Below are 22,511 nucleotides of genomic sequence, written 5' to 3' on the forward strand. Positions count from 1 at the left end.
TCTAGATTAACCACATACTGCTGGTCCAATTATTGTCACTCTCTTTGTTGTCCTTAGGGGAACTGCATCCTGGGATAGTATGCTGTCCTCCATTGTGCGTACTCTTCCACGTCATTCACCCACTGGGGATGTTGTATCCTTTTGCAGATAAGCGAGATCATTGAGGTGAAGAAATTTACTCTCATCTTTCGGGAATTACTACACAACTTCATGGACCAGTGAGACTGACAGAAGCATTGTGTTATCACATTTTGTTGCATTTTTGGGATCAATTAGGAGTGTCCCTGTTCCTAATTTCCAACTGTCATTTCTAGAGCCAGTGAGCTTAAAAATGTTCTCAGGATGTGGCCAGATTTGTTGTCAATATAAATTCACCTTGAGAAGGGAGTAATCAATGACCTCCTTCCAACCCTTCATTCCTATTGTGTGATGGTGTGAAGTTGAAGATTTTAGAAAATTGTGTCAGTGAAGATGGCAATATGAAATAAGGTGTGGGTGCATCAGCCATGTCTCAGAGGGAGCATTCTCAACTTGGAGGTGGTGAGTTCAAAACACATTCCAATGATTCAACACAGAATCTAGACTGACTCTGCAGTACTGAGGAAGTATTACACTATTGGTGATACATCATTTTGGGTGAGACAAGATCTTACGAGTCTCCTCAGGTGAAATAACAGATCCCAGATCTATATTTGTCCTTCAAGCAACATCAATTTTACCTTTTTTTTTTAGATTACTTACAGTGTGGAAACAGGCCCTTTGGCCCAACAAGTCCACACCGACCCGCCGAAGAGCAACCCACCCAGACCCATTCCCTATACCTAACACTATGGGCAATTTAGCATATCCAAATCACCTAACCTGCACATCTTTGGACTGTGAAAGGAAACCGGAGCACCCAGAGGAAACACACGCAGACACAGGGAGAATGTGCAAATTCCACACAGACAGTTGCCCGAGGTGGGAATTGAACCCAGGTCTCTGGCGCTGTGAGGCAGCAGCGCTAACCACTGTGCCACTGTACCGCCTGAACTACAACAGTGACAATGCTTTAAGATATAGTCCTTCATCAACTATAAAATGCTCTGAGATGCCCACAGGTTGTCAATGGTATTATATCAAAGCAGACCATAAGATATAGGAGCAGAATTAGGCCATTTGGCCCATCGAGTCTGCCTCACTACTGAATCATGGTTGATGTTTCTCAACCCCATTTTCCTGTCTTCTTCCCATAACTCTCGATCTCTTCACTAATCAAGAATCTATCTCTCTCTGTCTTAAATATAGTCAATGAATTGGCCTCCACAGCCTTCTGCAGCGATGAGTTCCAGAGGTTTACCACCCTAGGCCTGAAGAAATTCCACCTCATTTCAGTTCTAAAGGATCCACCCTTCACTCTGAGGCTGTGCCCTTGGGTCCTAGTCTTTCCTGCTAGTGGAAACATTGTCTCCACATCCACTCTAGGAGAAAGTGAGGACTGCAGATGCTGGAGATCAGAGCTGAAAATGTGTTGCTGGAAAAGCGCAGCAGGTCAGGCAGCATCCAAGGAACAGGAGAATCGATGTTTCGGGCATAAGCCCTTCCTCAGGAAGGACTTATGCCCGAAACGTCGATTCTCCTGTTCCTTGGATGCTGCCTGACCTGCTGCACTTTTCCAGCAACACATTTTCAGCTCCACATCCACTCTATCAAGGCCTCTGAGTACTCTGTAAGTTTCAATCTCATATGCCAACATATCTTTCCTTAGATACGGAGCCCAAAACTGTTTCACAGTATTCCAAATGCGATCTGACCAGAGCCTTATGCAGCCTCAGTAGTTCATCCCTGCTTTTGTATTCTGGGCCTCTTAAAGTGAATGCTAACATTGCATTTGCCTTACTAACTGCCAGCTGAGACTGTATGTTAACCTTAAGAGAATACTGACCAGTTGTAATACCTTGCAATGAGGGCGACCTATTCTTTCCTGTACTTGACCCTTAGTGTCTCCAGACATGGCTGAGCAAGTTATTAGAATTGCTGATGAGACCCATCACCAGGCCAACCCAGAGAGGTGGAATAAAATTGCTAATGTTACCCACATGCAGAAAGGAAATTTAAAAGAAAACACTCTCTAACGGGGTTGACTAATGCTAGCAAATAATTTCTGAGTGACTATGTGGATGCTTTGGGCCATTTCTGTACCTTGAAGTGTTTGGAGAGACAGGGTGGGGCACCCTGCTGGAGATCCACTCGAGGAGAAGAAAACAGGGAATTCGTGAAAGAATGGCTGTTCTTGCAAAATTATTGTTAACACGTTCTTAATTCCTTTAATCAGTATCAGAGCACAGCAGTTCTAGCTGTGGCACGTGGAAACAGAGCTGAGACATTTAATTGCTCACTACAACCCGTCATGATGAAAATGAAACAAGGATATGGATGTGTTTCATGGAACTCTCATCCCTTGGACTCTTGGACAGGTCAGTAAGGTAAAGTCATCATAGTCCGACCAGACCATAGGGCTGCTCTCTCATTAATAGTTTAACCTGAGGGTCACCGTGCCTCAGGCAAGGGGAGAGGTTGAGAAGGAGAGTCCTTCATGGTAACCTCAGCCAGTACAGGAATTGTACCCACACTGTTGATGTTACGCTGCATCACAAACCAGTCATCCAGCCAACTGAGCTAACTGACACTCAAGTGAAAAATGCTTCCAAGGCAATTTCACTTTCCAGGAAATTCAGGCCAATGTATTTTTCATTTGTTGCTTTAGCTTGCCAGGAAATTTGGGCCTGAATTTTGAGGCATATTTCAGAGAATACTACCATAGACCAGTTTCTCTCCAGTATGATGTACCATCTGGGCCAAGAACCACAATCTGCTGCTCTGTGCATGACAATGAGAATGGTAACTAACAATCCAGACAGGTGTGCAGATGTTCAAAGACCCCAACACTCAAAGTAAATGGGAATCAGTGTGTGTCAGGATCAACAAACTCTGTAAAAGTCCATCTCTAAATTTCAATCCTGACAATTTTAAGGAAACCCTTTTAATAAAATGCAGTAAATGGGAAACAGAAAGGGAAACAGACCAGAAGAGTCACATTAGTTTGTATAATATTGACCTCATTTCCAATGAAGTGATGATTATTTTCACCTTGATTTCGAATGCCATGAGCTGAATTGCTTTGTATTGTTTATTTCTATGTTACTATATCAGTGATTCTGTCAGAAATAGTTGTATAGCAGGTTTTGGAACAGTCAACAAAGACTTGTTCTGAAGATTTCATTTTCTTTGCCAGATCTCCTCCTCCCATTAGCTGTTGTCTGTGTGATCTTACAGGATATGAACCTTGCAACAGCAACACCCAAACTGACACTGTCCTTTCTAACACATTACTGTCTGAGAGTTTGCTGTGTGCACATACTCTGTCCCATTTCCCACATCACAAGAATGTAGCTACATTCCAATGGTAGTACTTCAGGGGCTGCTTTGGGGGGCCTTTTATTTTGAGAAGGACGCAATATAAATACAAGTCCTTTGCTGTTTTCATGGAATGTGGTCATTACTGGCATGGACAGCATTCCTTGCTTATCTTTAAGTATCTTTGAGAAGGTGGTGTTGATTAACATTCTTGACCTGCTAGTGTCCATCTCATGTTGTTACATGTGCTATGCTGTTAGATAGAGATTTGCAATATTTTGACGCAGCGATGATGAAGGAATGAAAATATATTTCCAAGGTAGTAATCCTTATGTTGAAACCCAATTGGAGGAAGCATTGAGGGTGGCAAGGGCACAGAATGTAGTTTGAGTGTGAGGATCTCAATGTCCATCACCAAGAATGCCACCGCTACTACTGACTGAGCCAGCTGAGTCCTAAAGGGACAAAGCTGCTAGACTATCTGTGCAGCAGGTGATGAGGGAACCAACAAGAAGGAAAAATTTACCTGACCTCATCCCCACCATTGTGAGATGAAACCCACCTTCATATTGAGGATATCCTCTATCGTGACAGTACTGCTATGCTAAACAGGACAGATGTTAACAGATCTAGGAACTTAAAACTGAGGCACAGTAGGCTATCGTCAGCAGCAGAATTATTTTCAACTACACTGTGGTAACGTCATGGCCTGGGTTATTCCAGGCTCTGCCATTACCAGGAAGCTGGGAAATCAATCTTTGTTCAATGCAGATTGCAGGAGCACATGGCAGGAACAACAACAGAGATACCTAAAACTGAGGTGTCAATCTGTTTAATCTACAACACAGGAGTATTTGCATAACCGCCAATAAAGCAGCATGCGACAGGCCTAAACAATCCCACAATCAATGAATCGGATTCTAAGCTCTGCCCTGTCCAGTCATGAATAAAGGTGGGTAAAAGCAACCAACTGGACATTGAGGCTCCTCAGCTATCTCCATCAATAACAAGGGAGCCCAGCACATCAATGCAAAAGACAAGGCTGAAGACTGCAATAATTTTCTACCAGAAGTGCCAGTTGGGTGATCCATCTCAACTTCCTGCTGACAGCCCCAGCAGTCAAACAGTTAATTCACTCCACGATACTGCTGAAGACAATTGATACTGCAAAGGTGATAGGCTCTGATAACTTTCTGATAATGGTACTGAAGGTGTTGCATTTTGGTAAGGCAAATCAGGGCAGTACAGTACAGTACAATTAATGGTAGGTCTCCAGGGAATGTTGCTGAACAAAGAGACCTGGGGTGCAGGTGCATAGTCCCTTGGAAGTGGAGTCACAGGTAGACAGGATGATGAAGAAGGTATTTGGCACACTTGTCTTTATTTGTCAGTACATTGAGTATAGAATTGGGATGTCATGTTGTGGCTGTACAGGACATTGGTGAGGCCACTTTCAGAATAATGTGTTTAATTCCGACCTCCCTGCTATGGAAAGAATGTTGTGAAACTTGAAAGGGTTCAGAAAAGATTTACAAGGTTGGAGGGTTTGAGCTGTAGGGAGAGGCTGAATAGGCTGTGGCCTTTTTCCTTGGAGTGCTGGAGGATGAGTGAAGACCTTTATAGAGGTTCATAAAATCATCAGGGGCATGGATAGAGTGAATAGCTAACGTCTTTTACTAGGGTCAGGGAATCCAAAGCTAGAGAGTAAAGGTTTAAGTGAGAGGGAGAAGATTTAAAGGGGACCTGAGGAACAAATTCTTCACGTAGTGGTTGGTGCGTATATGGAATGAGCTGCCAGAGGAAGTGGTGGAAGTTGGTACAATTACAACTAAAAGGCATCTGGAAGGATACTTGAATAGGAAGGGTTCAGAGGAATATCGATTAAATGCTGGTAAATGGGACTAGATCAGTATAGGATATGTGGTCAGCACAGTCGAGTTGGATCAAAAGGTCTGTTTTGATTCTGTATAATTCTATGACTCGTTCTCCAGAAATTGCTGCGCCCCTAGTCAAGCTGTTACAGTACAGCACTGGCATCTACACAACAACGTGGAAAACTACCCAGTTTGTCATGTAAACACAAAGCAGGAAAGCTGGCCAATTACTGCCCTGTAAGTTGACTCTTGACCATGAACAAAGTGATGGAAGGGGTTTTTCTCATGTGGCCCTTGCAAAGGAATAATCTGCTTACTGATAATCAGTTTGACTTTCACAACAGGCACTTGAATTCTGACCTCGTTAACAGCCTTGGTTCAAACATGGGCAATGAAACTGATCTCCAGAGGGATGTGAGAGTGACTGTCTTGAACATTAAGGCGGCATTGAACTGAGTATGACTTCGAGGAATCCGAGCAAAGCTGGAGTCTGAGGGTCAGGGTAACACTCTTGTGATTTGAAGTCATAACTGGCACAAAGAAAAATGGTTGTGATTGTTAGAGACCAGTCACTTCAGTTCCAGGAAATGATTGGGTTTGTCAGGGTGCTGTTTGAGATCCAACAATCTTAAACAGTTTAAACAATTACCTTTCCTCCAGAACACTGCGGTGAATAACTGTCTCCCTAATGGCTGGACACAAGACACAAGTCAGAATTGTGATGGGACACTCTTCATTTGCCTGAATGGGTGCAGTCCCAACAATACTCGAGAAACTTGACACTGTCCAGGAAAAAAAGCCCACTTGATTCCAACTCCCTTCTTTGCTGATGCACGTGGAAGCAGTCTATACACCTATAAAATGCACTGCAGTTACTCAGCAAGGCTCTTTTGATAGAACTGTACAAACCTGCCACCATTCATAGGGCAGAGGAGCGGCAAGATGGAATTTAATTTGGTTAAATGTGAGATATTGCGTTTTGGTAAAACAAACAAGGGCAGGGCTTATCCAATTAATGGGAGGGTCCTGGCTCATGTTGTTGAATAGATGGAACTAGGAGTGAGTATAGTAGTTGGGAGGTCATGTTGCAGCTGTACAGGACATTGGTTAGGTCACTTTTGGAATATTGTGTGCAATTCTGGATTCCCTCCTATCGGAAGGATGTTGTGAAACTTGAAAGGGTTCAGAAAAGAGTTACAAGGATGTCGCCAGGGTTGGAGAATTGGAGCTACAGGGAGAGGCTGAATAGGCTGGGGCTGTTTTCTCTGGAGCATTGGAGGCTGAGGGGTGACGTTATAGAGGTTTATATAGTTATGAGGGGCATGGATATGGAAAATAGACAAGGTCTTTCCCTGGGATGGGGGAATCCAGAACTAGAGGGCATTTGTTTAGGGTGAGAAGGGAAAAATTTAAAAGAGACCTAAGGGGCAACGTTTTCACGCAGAGGATGGTACGAGTATGGAAATGATCTGCCAGAGGAAGTGGTGGAGGCTGGTAGCATTACATTTAAAAGGCGTCTGGATGGGTACATGATTAGGAAGGGTTTCGAGGGAATGGGCCATTTGCTAGCAAATGGGACTAGATTTATATAGGATATCTGGTCAGCATAGATGAGTTGGACCGAAGGGTCTGTTTCCGTGCTGTACATCTCTAATGACTATAACTCTATAACTTTGACTCAATTAATGAATTCACATTTTTGGATCATTGGAAACTCTTTTGGGGTAGAAGTGACCTGTACAAGAAGGACGGATTGCACCTAAATTGGAAGGGGACTAATATACTGGCAGGGAAATTTGCTAGAGCTACTCAGGAGGATTTAAACTATTAAGGTGGGGGGATGGGAACAGGGAGATGGTGAAGAAAGAGATCAATCTGAGATGGGTACAGTTGAGAACAGAAGCAAGTCAAACAGTCGGGGCAGACAGAGACAAAGCAAAGAACAAGGTTGGGCTGATAAATTAAATTGTATTTATTTCAATGCAAGGGACCTAACAGGGAAGGCAGATGAATTCAGGATATGGTTAGGACCATGGGACTGGGATATCATTGCAATTACAGAAACATGGCTCAGGGATGGGCAGGACTGGCAGCTTAATGTTCCAGGATACATATACTACATTAAGGACAGAAAGGGAGGCAAGAGAGAAGGGGCAGTGGAGTTTTTGATAAAGGATAGCATTACAGCTGTACTGAGGGAGGATATTCCCAGAAATACATCCAGGGAAGTTATTTGGGTGGAACTGAGAGATAAGAAAGGGATGACCACCTTATTAGGATTGTATTATAGACCCCCTAATAGTCAGAGGGAAATTGAGAAACAAACATGTAAGGAGATCCAGCTATCTGTAAGAATAATAGGGTAATTTTTGTAGGGGATGTAACTTTCCAAACATAGTTTGGGACTGCCATAGTGTTAAAGGTTTGGATGGAAAGAAATTTGTTAAGTATGTACAAGAAAAGTTTCTGATTCAGCATGTGGAGGATGTGGTGGAGGCTGGTACAATTGCAACATTTAAGAGGCATTTGGATGGATATATGAATAGGAAGGGTTGGAGGGATATGGGCTGTGTGCTGGCAGGTGGGACTAGATTGGGTTGGGATATCTGGTCGGCATGGACGGGTTGGACCGAAGGGTCTGTTTCCATGCTGTACATCTGTATGACTCTATGTGGATGTACCTACTAGAGAAGGTGCAAAACTTGAACTACTCTTGGGAAATAAGGCAGAGCAGGTGATTGAGGTGTCACTGGGGGAGCACTAGGGGGCCAGCGACCATAATTCTGTTAGTTTTAAAATAGTGATGGAAAAGGATAGAACAGATCTAAAAGTTGAAGTTCGAAGTTGTAGACATGCCAATTGTGACGGTATTAGGCAAGAACTTTCAAAAGCTGATTGGGGGCAGATGTTCGCAGGTAAAGGGATGGCTGGAAAATGGGAAGCCTTCAGAAATGAGATAACAAGAGTCCAGAGAAAGTATGTTAGGGTGAAAGGAAAGGCTGGTAGGTATAGGGAATGCTGGATGATTAAGAAATTGAGGGTTTGGTTAAGAAGGAAGCATATGTCAGGTATAGACAGGATAGATCGAGTGAATCATTGCAAGAGTATAAAGGCAGTAGGAGTATTCTTAAGAGGGAAATCAGGAGGGCAAAACGGGGACATGAGATAGCTTTGACAGATAGAATTAAGGAGAATCCAAAGGGCTTTTACAAATACGTTAAGGACAAAAGGCTAACGAGGGAGAGAATAAGGCCCCTCAAAGATCAGCAAGGCGGCCTTTGTGTGGAGCCGCAGGAGATGGGGGATATACTAAACAAGTGTTTGCATCAGTATTTACTGTGGAAAAGGACATAGAAGATAACGAATGTAGGGAAATAGATGATGACATCTTGAAAAATGTCCATATTATAGAGGAAGAAGTGCTGGATGTCTTGAAACACATAAAAGTAGATAAATTCTCAAGAATTGAGCAGGTCTGTGGGAAGCTAGGGAAGTGATTGTTGGGCCTTTTGCTGAGATATTTGTATCATCGAAAGTCACAGCTGAGATGCTGGAAGACTGGTGGTTGGCTAACGTGATGCCACTGTTTAAGAAAGGTCATAGGGACAAATCTGGGAACTATAGACCAGTGAGCCTGACATGGGTGGTGGGCAAGTTGTTAGAGGGAATCCTGAGGGACAGGATGTACATGTATTTGGAAAGGCAAGGACGGATTAGGGATAGTCAACATGGCTTTGTGCATGAGAAATCATATCTCACAAACTAGATTGAGATTTTTGAAGAAGTAACAAAGAGGATTGATGAGGGCAGAGCGGCAGACATGATCTATATGGACTTCAGTAAGGAGTTCAAGAAGGTTCCCTATAGGAGACTGGTTAGCAAGATTTGATCTCATGGAATACAGGGAGAACTAGTCTTAGGGGACGGCACGGTGGCTCAGTGGTTAGCACTTCTGCCTCACAGGGTCCCAGGTTTGATTCCAGCCTCGGGGGACTGTGTGGAGTTTGCACAATCTCCCCACGTCTGTGTGTTTTCTCCGGGTGCTCCGGTTTCCTCCCACAGTCCAAAGGTGTGCAGGTTAGGTGAATTGGCCATGCTAAATTGCCCATAGTGTGAGGTGCAATAGTCAGAGCGAAATGGGTCTGGGTGGGTTACTCTTCGGAGGGTCGGTGTGGATTTTTTGGGCCAAAGGGCCTATTTCCACACTTTTGGGAATCTAATCTGATCTCTAATCATTTGGATACAGAACTGGCTCAAAGGTAGAAGACAGAGGTGGTGGTGGAGGATTGTTTTCCAGACTGGAGGCCTGTGACCACTGGAGTGCCACAAGGATCGGTACTAGGTCCACTACTTTTCATTATTTATATAAATAATTTGGATGTGAGCGTAAGAGGTACAGTTAGTAAGTTGCAGATGACACCAAAATTGGAGGTGTAGTGGACAGTGAAGAAGGTTACCTCAGATTACAACAGGATCTTGATCAGATGGGCTAATGGGCTGAGAAGAGGCAGATGGAGTTTAATTCCGATAAATGTGAGAAGCTGCATTTTGGGAAAACAAATCTTAGCAGCTCTTATGCACTTAACATAAGGTCCTAGGGAGTGTTGCTGAACAACGAGACCTTGGAGTGCAGGTTCATAGCTCCTTGAAAGTGGATTCGCAGGTAGATAGGATAGTGATGAAGGCATTTGGTATGCTTTCCTTTATTGGTCGGAGTATTGAGTACAGGAGTTGGGACGTCATGTTGCGGGTTGTACAGGACATTGTTTAGGCCACTGTTGGAATATGGCGTGCAATTCTGGTCTCCTTCCTATTGGAAGGATGTTGTGAAACTTGAAAGGGTTCAGAAAAGATTTTCAAGGATGTTGCCAGGGTTGGAGGATTTGAGCTAAAAGGAGAGGTTGTATAGGCCAGGGCTGTTTTCCCTGGAGTGTCGGAGGCTGAGTGGTGACCTTATAAAGGTTCATAAAGTCATGAGAGGCATGGATAGGATAAATAGACGTCTTTTCCCTGGAGCAGACGAATCCAGAACTAGAGAGCATAGGTTTAGGGTGAGAGGGGAAAGATATGAAAGAGACCTAAGGGGCAACTTTTCACGCAGAGGTGGTACATGTATGGAATGAGCTGCCAGAGGAAATGGTGGAGGCTAGTAAAATTGCTACATTTAAAAGGCATCAGGATGGGTATATGAATAGGAGGGGTTTGGAGGGATATGGGCCGGGTGCTGGCAGATGGGACTAGATTGGGTTGGGATATCTGGTCGGCTTGGACGAGTCGTACTGAAGGGTCTGTTTCCGTGCTGTACATCTCTATGACTCTGATTGCCTGGGATGTTAATTGCTGAATGTTTATAAAGCTAAGTTTTATGATCTTAGGCGAAACTAAAGATCAAAGTAGGTGCAATTCAGAAAAAGATAAATCATCTTACATAAGGGCAGTTTGTGGAAATCTTCAAGTTGTGAAAGTATGTGGAAGTTGTCAGGTTGGGAGAACTAAAATAAATCCAGGCTAGATGGAAACACCTAGGCCATCATAATCGGAAAGAGTCAATTAATTAGAAATTAAAGAGTTAAGATTGGACTGATACTACATTGGGGTTGAGTGACTATAAAGAATATTGCTGGGAAAAGAACATAGAACAATACAGCGCAGAACAGTCCCTTCGGCCTTCGATGTTGTGCTGATCTGTGAACCAATCTAAGCCCATCCCCCTACACTATCCCATCATCATCCATATGCTTATCCAAGGACTGTTTAAATGCCCCTGATGTGGCTGAGTTAACTACATTGGCAGGCAGGGCATTCCACACCCTTAGTAAGGAACCTGCCCCTGACATCTCTCTTTAATATATCACCCCTCAATTTGCAGCTATGCCCCCTTGTACAAGCCAACATCATCTTCCAAGGAAAATGATTCTCACTATCCACCCTATCTAATCCTCTGATCATTTTGTCTCTATTATATTCCCTCTTAGCCTTCTTCTCTTCAATGAGAACAGACCCAAGTCTCTCAGCCTTTCCTCATAAGACCTTCCCTCCAGACCAGGCACCATCCTAATAAATCTCCTCTGCACCTTTTCCAATGCTTCTAATTCTTTCCTGTAATGGGGCGACCAGAACTGTACACAATATTCCAAGTGAGGCCGCACTAGCTTTTTGTATAGTTGCAGCATGACATCATGGCTCCAGAACTGATAAACTCAACCAATAAAACCTAACACAGCGTATGCCACCTTAACAGTACTATCAACCTGGGTGGCAACTTTCAGGGATCTATGTACATGGACACCAAGATCTCTCTGCACATCCACACTACTAAGAATCTTCTCATTGACACAGTATTCTGCCTTCCTGTTATTCTTCCCAAAGTGAATCACCTCACATTTATCTACATTGAACTGCATTTGCCACCTCTCAGCCCAATTCTGCTGTTTATTCAAACCCACTGCAACCTGCAACATTCTTCCAAACTGTCCACCATTCCACTGACTTCAGTGTCATCTGCAAACTTACTAACTCATCCACCTATGTACGGTCCTAGTCATTTATAAGAATGACAAACAGCAGTGGTCTGAAAACAGATCCTTGTGGCACACCACTAGTAACTGGACTCCAGGCTGAATATTTTCCATCAACCACCACTTACTGCCTTCTTACAGAAAGCTAGTTTCTAATCCAAACTGCTAAATTAGCCTCAATCCCATGCCTCTGCATTTTCTCCAAAAGCCTACCATGTGGAATCTTGTCAAAGGCTTTACTGAAGTCCATGTACACCACATTAACTGCCCTACCTCATCCACATGCTTGGTCACCTTCTCAAAAAACTCAATGAGGTTTGTGAGACACGACCTGCCCTTGACAAAACCATGTTGACTATCTCCAATCAAATTGTTGCTTGCTAGGTGAGTATAAATTCTATCTCTTATAATTCTTTCCAAAACTTTTCCTACAACAGACGTAAGGCTCACTGGTCTATAATTACTTGGGTCGTTTCTACTGCCCTTCTTGAACAAGGGCACATTTGCAATCTGGTACTAAACCTGTGGACAATGACGACTCAAAGATCAAGGCCAAAGGCTCCACCATCTTCTCCCTAGCTTCCCAGAGAATCCCATCCGGTCCAGGGGATTTATCTACTTTCACACCTTCTAGAATTGATAACACCTCCTCCTTACTAACCTCAATCCTCAGTCTTTTCTTGTTCAATATTCTCCTTTTCCTGAGTGAAAAAGATGAGAAATATTCGTTTAGCACCTCTCCAATCTCCACAGTGTCCACACACAACTTCCTATTCTGTCTTTGATTGGCCCTATTCCTACCCTAGTCATCCTTTTATTCCTCACATACCTATAGAAAGCTTAAGGTTCTCCCTTATTCTACCTGCTAAAGACTGCTCATGTCCTCTCCGTGTTCTTCTTAACTCTCTCTTTAAATCCTTCCTAGCTAATCTGCAACTCTTCATCATCTCATCTGAACCATCTCGTGGTTGAACCTTTGTTGGTGTTCATAAAATCTTTCTAAATTGTCAGATAGCTTTTCTTTTCCCCTTTTTCCTAACTCAGTACGGTGACAGGCCGACGAGGGGAGAGGCCATTCTAGACTTGGTGCTCGGAAATGAGCCAGGGCAGGTATCAGATCTTGTGGTGGGAGAGCATTTTGGTGATGGTGACCACAACTGCCTCACATTATACATAGCTATGGAGAAGGAGAGGATTAGGCAAAATGGGAGGATATTTAATTGGGGAAGAGGAAACTATGATGCGATTAGACATGAGTTAGGAAGCATGGATTGGGAGCAATTGTTCCATGGTAAAGGCACTATAGACATGTGGAGACTATTTAAGGAACAGTTGTTGCAAGTGATGAATAAATATGTCCCTCTGAGACAGGCAAGAAGTGGTAAGATAAAGGAATCTTGGATGACGAGAGCGGTGGAGCTTCTCGTCTAAAGGAAAAAGGTAGCTCACATAAGGTGGAGAGAGCTAGGGTCAAGCTCAGCTCTAGAGGATTACAGACAGGCGAGGAAGGAGCTCAAAAATGTTCTGAGGAGAGCCAGGAGGGGGCACGAGAAAGACTTGGCAGAACGGATTAGGGAGAACACAAAGGCATTTTACACTTATGTGAGGAATAAGAGAATGGTCAAAGAAAGAGTAGGGCCAATCAGGGATAGCATAGGGAACTTGTGTGTGGAGTCTGAGGAGGTAGGGGAAGCCCTAACTGAGTTTTTTGCTTTAGGAAAGAAACGAACTTTGTAGTGAATGAAACCTTTGAAGAGCAGGTGTACATGCTGGAATGGATAGAGATAGAGGAAGCTGATGTGCTGAAAAGATTGACAAGTCGTCAGGCCCGGACCAGATTTGTCCTCGGCTGCTTTGGGAAACGAGAAATGCAATTACTTCGCCACTTGCGAAGATCTTTGCATCCTCGCTCTCCACTGGAGTCGTACCTGAGGACCGGAGAGAGGCAAATGTAATTCCTCTCTTCAAGAAAGGAAATAGGGAAATCCCCGGCAATTACAGACCAGTACGTCTCACGTCTGTCGTCTGCAAAATGTTAGAAAGGATTCTGAGGGATAGGATTTATGACCATCTGGAAGAGCATGGCTTGATTAAATGCAGTCAACACGGCTTTGTGAGGGGCAGGTCATGCCTCACAAACCTTATCGAGTTCTTTGAGGATGTGACTAGTAAAGTTGATGAGGGTCGAGCTGTGGATGTGATGTATGTGGACTTCAGCAAGGCATTTGATTAGGTTCCCCATGGTAGGCTCATTCAGAAGATCAGGAGGAATGGGATACAGGGAACTTAGCTGTCTGGATACAGAATTGGCTGGCCAACAGAAGACAGCGAGTGATAGTAGAAGGAAAATATTCTGCCTGGAAGTCTGTGGTGTTCCACAGGGCTCTGTCCTTGGGCCTCTACTGTTTGTAATTTTTATTAATGACTTGGATGAGGGGATTGAAGGATGGGTCAGCAAGTTTGCAGACAACACAAAGGTTGGAGGTGTCATTGACAGTATAGAGGGCTGTTATAGGCTGCAGCTGGACATTGACAGGATGCAGAGATGGGCTGAGAGGTGGCAGATGGAGTTCAACCTGGATAAATGCGAGGTAATGCATTTTGGAAGGTTGAATTTGAAAGCTGAGTACAGGATTAAGGATAGGATTCTTGGCAGTGTGGAGGAACAGAGGGATCTTGGTGTGCAGGTACATAGATCCCTTAAAATGGCCATCCAAGTGGACAGGGTTGTTAAGAAAGCATATGGTGTTTTGGCTTTCATTAACAGGGGGATTGAGTTTAAGAGTCATGAGATCTTGTTGCAGCTCTATAAAACTTTGGTTAGACTGCACTTGGAATACTGCGTCCAGTTCTGGTCGCACTATTACAGGAAAGATGTGGATGCTTTGGAGAGGGTTCAGAGGAGGTTTACCAGGATGCTGCCTGGACTGGAGGGCTTATCTTATGAAGAGAGGTTGACTGAGCTCGGACTTTTTACATTGGAGAAAAGGAGGAGGAGAGGGGACCTAATTGAGGTGTACAAGATAATGAGAGGCATAGATAGAGTTGATAGCCAGAGACTATTTCCCAGGGCAGAAATGACTAACACGAGGGGTCATAGTTTTAAGCTGGTTGGAGGAGAGTATGGAGAGGATGTCAGAGGCGGGTTCTTTACACAGAGAGTTGTGAGAGCACGGAATGCGTTGCCAGCAGCAGTTGTGGAAGCAAGGTCATTGGGGACATTTAAGAGACTACTGGACATGCATATGGTCACAGAAATTTGAGGGTGCATACATGAGGATCAATGGTCAGCACAACATCGTGGGCTGAAGGGCCTGTTCTGTGCTGTACTGTTCTATGTTCTAACATTGCTAGCTATGTGTGAATAAGATCAGTGACTGTGTAACCAAACTATAAAAATAATGCTTATGATCTAACAAGCCAGGTTTCTCTCTGGCACCTGACTTGTCTGGTATCATAATCAGATGGCATTATAAAACTTGTAAATGGGAGTTTGGACATTCAAAAGGTAAGTCATTCACCAGACTCTTAGCTTTTACCTGCTCTTGTAGCCGCATAATTTATATGGCCAGTTCTGTTCAGTTTCTGGTTCATGGTAAATCTGAAGATGTTGATCAGTGACATTATTTAGTTGTTGATAATGTTTTTAAACTGGGATGAAAGTTAGAGGTGACCTGTCTCTGAAAAACAGTACAGGGACAAAATGTACAGGGTAGTGTAGTGAGTCTGTCGGAGGAGATTAAATTGGTGGGTTGAGATCATGATTGGGAAAAGGTGTACGGGATCTTTGGGAAAATGAGCTTTTCTTATTCAATAAAATTTTAAGTACAGTTTTAACATATTTGTGGAATAAATATTTTAGGATTGTATACTTTGGATTTCTGAAGTTGGTGATTTTTCTTCCCATCTCTTTTAAGATCCTTGCAATATTGTTGACCTGATGTCGTCCAGCCATTCTCTGACCATTTGTGCCAACCACAGCAGTGTGTCAGATTATATTCAGCGTGTCCTAGAGAAGGCCCAGACTATGTATGATGCCCATGCCTACCTCCATTGGTACTGGAAACACGGTTGTGAAGAGGAAGACTTCATGCAGGCCTTTGAGATCCTGGACTCAGTGGTGAAGGAATACATTGCTGCAGGAGATCATTGACCATCCATCTCACAAACGTACATGTGTTATTGTTAAGTGTTGGTAAGAGGAGAAGTGATGGCTTTCCTCCTCCAGGACTATTTTCCAGCTCGGTCTCCTGGTTTGAAATATGGTTGGGCAGTCAGAGTCAGATTTTCATGTGAGCAATGGAAAAATGTCATACTTGTTCATTCTGAAATTGTGGGTAAGGCAGTGTTTGGAATGGGAGTTTTACTCTGTATCCAACTAAGCTGTATCTGACTATGGTCTTCTGGGACTATGTCGACTCTATCTTCCCTGACCTTGGAACGCTGTATGTTTTCAGCACAACATTCAACTCAGACCTATCTTTCAATATTGAACATGCTAACTAATTGCAGTTGCATCAGTGGTTTTGTCTTATGTGCAGAGGTCCCAGGTTTATTGTTTGGTCTGTAGTGGTACTGAGAGTATCCCACAGTGATTGGGTACTTGTGGAATGGGAAATTCAATTCACAAATAGTACTCACGCATGTGATCATTGTCCAGAGATCAGCTAACTCAATAGAGGCTGCTGAATGAATCCTGAACCATATACAAAGATTGAATTACTGAATACAGGCAGAAAGTTGCCTTTAAGTATACACTAGCTAGTACATTTATTTACTTGGTATCCAGGGCTGACTCCATGTCTGAGAACAACATGTGAGAACAAACCCAATTTAAAACTAAACATGCTTGCAGGTAGTAAAACACAATATGAGATTTTGATTGATTTATTTAACTTTGTACAAACCTTAATTTGGGGCTGCTGGCCTTAAATTTGTTGCCAGCTTGTTGTTTTAGAAAAAACATGTTATTGAGCAGTATTTATGCTGGACGGTCCTTTTTAGCTTTATTTTCTATTAGTATAACTGCTAGGTAACACTGAAGATAGAGGGTGGTTTGTTCTTGATGGTTTGGGTGATTATTCCTGGCTTCTTCCTTATGGTTACTGGTTGAGGCTGAGCCATGGCATTGAGGTAATTTTGCTGGAAGGAAGAAAACCACATTGTGAAATTGCAAACTGACTAGCTAGACACATAAATCGTAATTTTACAGAGCCTTGGTCTCACTTTCTGGAGTTTTGCATTAAATCTTAGGCACTAAAGTTTCAGCTAAAAATATATTGGAATAACAGAAAGAACTGCAAATGCTGGAAATCAGAAACTAAAATAGAAATTATTGAAAAATCACAGCAAATCTGGCAGAATCTGTGGAGAGAAATTAGAGTTAACATTTTGGGTCCAATTACCCTTCGTCAGAACTGGAGATTCTATAGAGTTATGTAGGTACTGCAGGTACAATGTAGGTTTATCAGCCTTTTACCAGGGATTAATGGGCTAAACAAACTTGGCTTGCGTTCACATAGAACATACTAGAAATACTGTGCAGATCTAATGGATGGAGAAGGAGACTTAGTATTTCAAATTAATTACCTTTCTGATGAAAGTGAAATTCAGAGGCTGGAACCCATTCTAGGCCATTGAGAACAGGGTTTCTGGAGATGTTAGACTCGTATGAATGGTGCATTCTATGGAGGAAACCTTTCAGGTCATGGCGATGCCATGTCATTCTCAGTGGTGAAAGATCTGGGCCTAACAGTAGCAGCCAAGCTGCCCAAGTCCATGTTCCAGGTTTCTCTCATTCTTTTTCTCGAACATTCCCTTTGCTTCAATTATTTATTCAATTCTTACTCTAAAAGGTACAATTCTTACTCTAAAAGGCAAATAATTTCCTGTAGGTATGGGTTTGGGAATTTAATTCAGTTAATAAAAAATGGTATGTAAAAAAAAATCAATAAAACCTCTTATCGAAGTGTTAAAAACCATTTTGTTTCACTCATTTACTGTAGGGTAGGAATCTGTGTCTGGTGGGGCTTATATCAGACCCATATCAAGTATGTCCAACATCTCAACGATAATGTGTCTAGTACGTGCTGAAAAGAGTTAGTGTTCTAGCTTGGTTTTTACTTTCAGTCTACACTCCTGGCTAGGATTAATATGAAAATGACAGCCAAATGTGCAAGTTCCTTTATGTTAATACAGAGTCTCTCTGTCAGCAACTCCCCATGTCAACGGCAGGAGACTGGGTTCCTCACAGCCCGTGGCTACAGCTCCAGAGCAACCTGAAGGAGGTTTGACCCTAAAACATGCAGTGCAGATATGGATGCATCCTGCTTCTCATGTACCAGTGCATCCTGCTTTGGGTAAACCCCTTGCTCCACAAACTTGTTAGTATCTCAGGAGAGTGAAAGATTAAAGGAGCAAATACTAACAAAATATCTGGCGCAGGACCCAAAGAGGAACTTATGTCTAAATATGACACCTTTTTCGAAACTTCTGCAATCAAGTTAATACATATCTTTGAATATAACCAGGAAGTCACAAGGGGCAGCAATCTCTATAAAGTTATCTAGTTCGTTGCAGAATCGTAATACAAGGCAGGATACAGCAGTTACAAGTGATAAGCCCAACTCAATTATTGTAGAGAATTAGTGATAAGGGTGATTCTGACAGTAGGAAAGGCCTCCTTATTCCACTGGTCAGCCACCTCAGACCAGGCTTCAGCTCAATGAGTGCTTGCAGCTTATAGGCTCTGGTCAAGAGGTGATTAAAATCCACTTCTGGAATCAGGCTAATTTTTAGGAAAAGGAAAATGCAATCTTGAACTCGAATGTCAGGACCAATGTAGGGAATTTACATCTGTCCAATATGGCACACAAAATGACTGTGATTAATATGGATGTTCATAAATAGAATACCAATATAGCTTCCTTAAAAATCAGAGGTTCTATCACTGAGTGTAGTGAATTCCTTAGTCCACACCATGCTCACAAGTTTCTGAGCTCTGCCCCTGCAGGGTGAACATGTAACATTTTCAATAAGTGATTCACTCTTGGAAAACCTGTAAGGATGCTATATCTGTGTTCTGCTTTATATAGACAGCTTCGTTCATTATTAGGCAGCTATCAATCACTGACAGTCCCCTGCACATAGTCCTGCCTTGCAGTTCGAATTGACATTTTCCTTTCTCTTAAAGTTTGCCTGACTTCTGCAGTAGATTTTATTCACCTGCTGAGCACAGCCGATAAGCTGCAAGCAGCTCTACCAGTTTAGGGTTTCCAAAGCTATCCTTCACTACAGAAGCAAAGGATCAGTTTTATGAAGAGTTTAAAACGGCTAGAAGCAGATTATGCAAGTCTGAATATCTTCACCTACTGAGAGATTTTAACGCAATGAAAGGTGTGGATCATGAGGCCTTTATACCTTGGGCTACATGGCCTGGGAGGGATAAATAAGAATGGTTAGAAACTACTTGAGGGTTTGCTGCTACCATACATTTTCAGCACAAACCACACCATTAGGTATCTGGAGACATCCATAATCAAGCCATTGGCACCAATTCGATATGATTATCACCAGATGTGCTTCTCTCAACCACATTCTAAATATATGCAGCATCTGCAGCACTGACTGTGATACAGACCATGCCTAATATGCACCAGTTTAAAATACAACTCTTAAAGTGTTCTAATTCAAAGCAGAGACACCATCCTAATATCAATAGTTCCTTGACACACTTTAACAAGAGCCCTCTGGGATCCTGACATAGAGTATAGAAGCTAAACGGATCATACTTGAAGACACTATCTATAATAACCTTTGGGAAGCAACAGCAGAAATGTGACTGATTTGAAACTAACATCACTCTTAAAGAATCTGTCATTGAAGCCAAGTTGTCTGCTCTCATTAATTACAAAAGTCCAAGCATAAACACTCAACATATTAAGGTTAGTTTGAAGTAAAGTCCAACAGATTGCCAGATGATGCACCAATGAGTACTTATTTCAACTTTGCCAGAAATATCCATATATCTTTCACCATGGGGAATGTGAGGTGAATGAATGAAGGAACTAAAGAGGCAACTGATCTATCAGCAAAGAAAGCCAGTCCGTTGAAAACTACTCCATTGCACACTTTCCATGGAGAAGATTCTGGAAACCAAAGAAAGTCATGCTGAGTAGAATACTGAATCCATAGTGGAGGAGCTTATTAAATTGACTCAAGAACCTGATGCTAAATCATCTGAACTCATCAAGCACAGGAAATCAACATTCCTACAGAAACTGCACAAACTTATCTGTCACAAAGGGGCAGTGAGGGGGAAGTGCTCAGGATGTTTGACACAAAGATTATTCCAAAAATTACAACAACGTTGAGGCATCACCCTGCTGAACACTGTGGGGAAAAGCATTTGGTCTCATGTATTTCCCTTGTGAGACTGCAGATCCTGGTTCAACATAGTGTGGTCACAGAATAATAAAATCTGCAAATTGATGTGATGTTCTTGGTTTGGTAGCCTCAATACAAACATTAAAATCGAAGGAGTCCATTTTATATTCCGTTCTTTAATCTCAGCAAAGCATTCAACCCTGTGCACAGAAGCAGTCTATTTAAATTGGTGGAGAGAATTGCTTACCTGCTAAAGCTACTCAATGTCATCTCTTATCATGACAATTTGACGGATAAGCTATGAAGTGGCAACATTGGAACCCTTTAGAGTCCGCTGTGGAGTAAACAGGGTTGTGTTTTGGCACAGACACTCTTTGGTACATTCTTTTCTTTGCTAATGTGATATGCCTTCAGATTATTTACAGAAAGTACAGACTTATATACCAGAATGACAGAAATCTATTCAACTTTGCCTGCCCGATACACAAGATGAAAGTGCAGCAAGTACTCAAACAATTGCTCTACTCTGATAATGCTGCATTTGAATTCCTGGCTAGCAAGTAATATCTTCAGCATTGGACAAACCCTCTCCCATCTATAAAAGACGTGTTTTGACCATTAGCATCAGAAAGTCAAATCTTACAATGCAGTATGTTGCCATGCCCCCTTCAATCAGGATTGGAAATGTAATCCTGCAGATTGTAGATGGTGTAATATACCCAAGCTCCACAGTCACCAGCTATTTTATTACTTGATACTGAAGTTAATACAGATGTTACAAAAGTTACTGATTTTGTGTTCAAGCAGAATAACAGAGTATGGAACAGCAGCAACATGAATGAAAACACTAAACTGCAAATCTACCAGGCCTTTGTCCTGTGCAGTGGTGAGGTCTGAGCAACATACGCTAGGCAGAAAAAAAGTCTCAACAGTTTCCATCTTTGTTGTTTCAGACTTTTCCTCAGCATCTCTTGGAGAACAAGGTCGCTCAGAGGTCCTGGAGGATGGTAATTCCATCAGCAGATACTTAATGTAAAGCCAATGACATCTATGTCAAGATTAGAAACTGGTGCTGGATAGCACAGCAGGTCAGGCAGCATCCGAGGAGCAGGAAAATTGAGGCCTCATTCCTGACGAAGGGCTTTTGCCTGAAGCGTTGATTTTCCTGCTCCTCGGATGCTGCTTGACCTGCTGTGCTTTTCCAGCACCACTCTAATCTTGACTCTAATTCTTCAGCATCTGCAGTACCCACATCTGCCAATGACATCTATGCTGGCTCAGACACCTTCATCGAATGCATGACTTCTATATATCCACATTTATATCATAAATTGGCAAATGAGTCACAACTGCTTGGGTATCTTGGCTGTAAGATAAATAGTAAGATAGTAGACATTGATACTGACAACTGGGGACACTTTCTGATGTCCATGATCTATGGAAGCTGACTGTTTGGAATGGGCATGGAAGTGTTGAGTGCAAGTTAAAAATGAGAACCTAAATGAGGAACATAAAACTATCTGGACATAATTTACATCAACCTGCACATCCAATCTAACTTACGCCTGGAGACTGCATCTCAAAATTTGGTGAGTATTTGGCTGACGCAAAGAGCATTTAGGTGGGGAGAAATGCAAAGTCTCAATGCTATTGCTGTTCGGGTACAATGTAGAGATCAGGTGGGATATGACCAATCTGCAAAAGCCCACGTTGTCATTTTCACATACTTAGTCCTTGAACTTGTGTTGGTCAGCCACATTCTGACCAAAATAAAGAACTCATTGTTTCTCTCTGTCACCCCACCAATATGAAGTTTTAGTTTTCATCTTAGTAATCCCCACACAGTCTGAGTCTCATTCCATCGTCTGACCTGGAATTCACCTACCCTCTGTTTCAGCTTCATTTGTGCCCTGTAAAATGCAGCTGAACCTGGATTTTTCATCAGGATATCATTCTGGATACGTTGGAACTTCTCCTTATCATCTTCATCCTGGGTGGATGGAAGGAAGAGAAATACTTTTTGTCTGGGTGATGGTAATTTTATTGTGAGTCAAATATAATTTTTTATTACATTTCCCATTTGTTTTATAAACACTTTCCTTTGTTTACTCTCAGTATCAGATTCAGAATAATTAAACATTGATTTTTATTTATACTGGTACATCTTAGAGTATGCTCCATTCTGTTCGCTTTTGCTTGCTGTAATTAATCCCCACATTTAAATGCTCACCCACCATTCATTCTCTCCAGTTAGTTAATCCCTCTCCCCTTGCCTTTTGTTTAAGTGGCTCCAGTCTTATATGTATAAATTCCACTTATTCTAAACAGCATTTCAGTG

The 22,511-nt window shown here is 42.4% G+C and overlaps 2 protein-coding genes across 9 annotated transcripts in view; one reads left to right on the top strand and one right to left on the bottom strand.

Moving 5' to 3' along the window:
- Positions 1 to 17,761, top strand: part of LOC122548955 (tubulin delta chain-like) — an 84,582-nt gene extending 66,821 nt beyond the window's left edge. For 4 of the 5 annotated variants that reach the window (XM_043687972.2, XM_087986591.1, XM_087986592.1 and 1 more), the window contains 3 exons: positions 58 to 133; positions 2,315 to 2,456; positions 15,706 to 17,761. In XM_043687972.2, the coding sequence (XP_043543907.1) occupies positions 58 to 133; positions 2,315 to 2,456; positions 15,706 to 15,941 (454 nt within the window). In that variant the 3' untranslated portion in view covers positions 15,942 to 17,761. The remainder of the gene's footprint in view (positions 1 to 57; positions 134 to 2,314; positions 2,457 to 15,705) is intronic. The other variant, XM_087986589.1, reaches the window with a different exon arrangement.
- Positions 16,780 to 22,511, bottom strand: part of kif9 (kinesin family member 9) — a 106,141-nt gene continuing 100,409 nt past the window's right edge. For all 4 annotated transcript variants that reach the window (XM_087986587.1, XM_087986586.1, XM_043687968.2 and 1 more), the window contains 2 exons: positions 22,059 to 22,163; positions 16,780 to 16,930 (listed from right to left, as the gene is read on the bottom strand). In XM_087986587.1, coding sequence (XP_087842713.1) covers positions 16,817 to 16,930; positions 22,059 to 22,163 — 219 coding nt within the window. In that variant the 3' untranslated portion in view covers positions 16,780 to 16,816. The remainder of the gene's footprint in view (positions 16,931 to 22,058; positions 22,164 to 22,511) is intronic.

This window comes from Chiloscyllium plagiosum, unplaced genomic scaffold (genome assembly GCF_037043375.1).
Source record: "Chiloscyllium plagiosum isolate Xiang-an unplaced genomic scaffold, Cpla_swu_hap1 HiC_scaffold_4, whole genome shotgun sequence".
Classification (NCBI taxonomy): Eukaryota; Metazoa; Chordata; class Chondrichthyes; order Orectolobiformes; family Hemiscylliidae; genus Chiloscyllium; species Chiloscyllium plagiosum.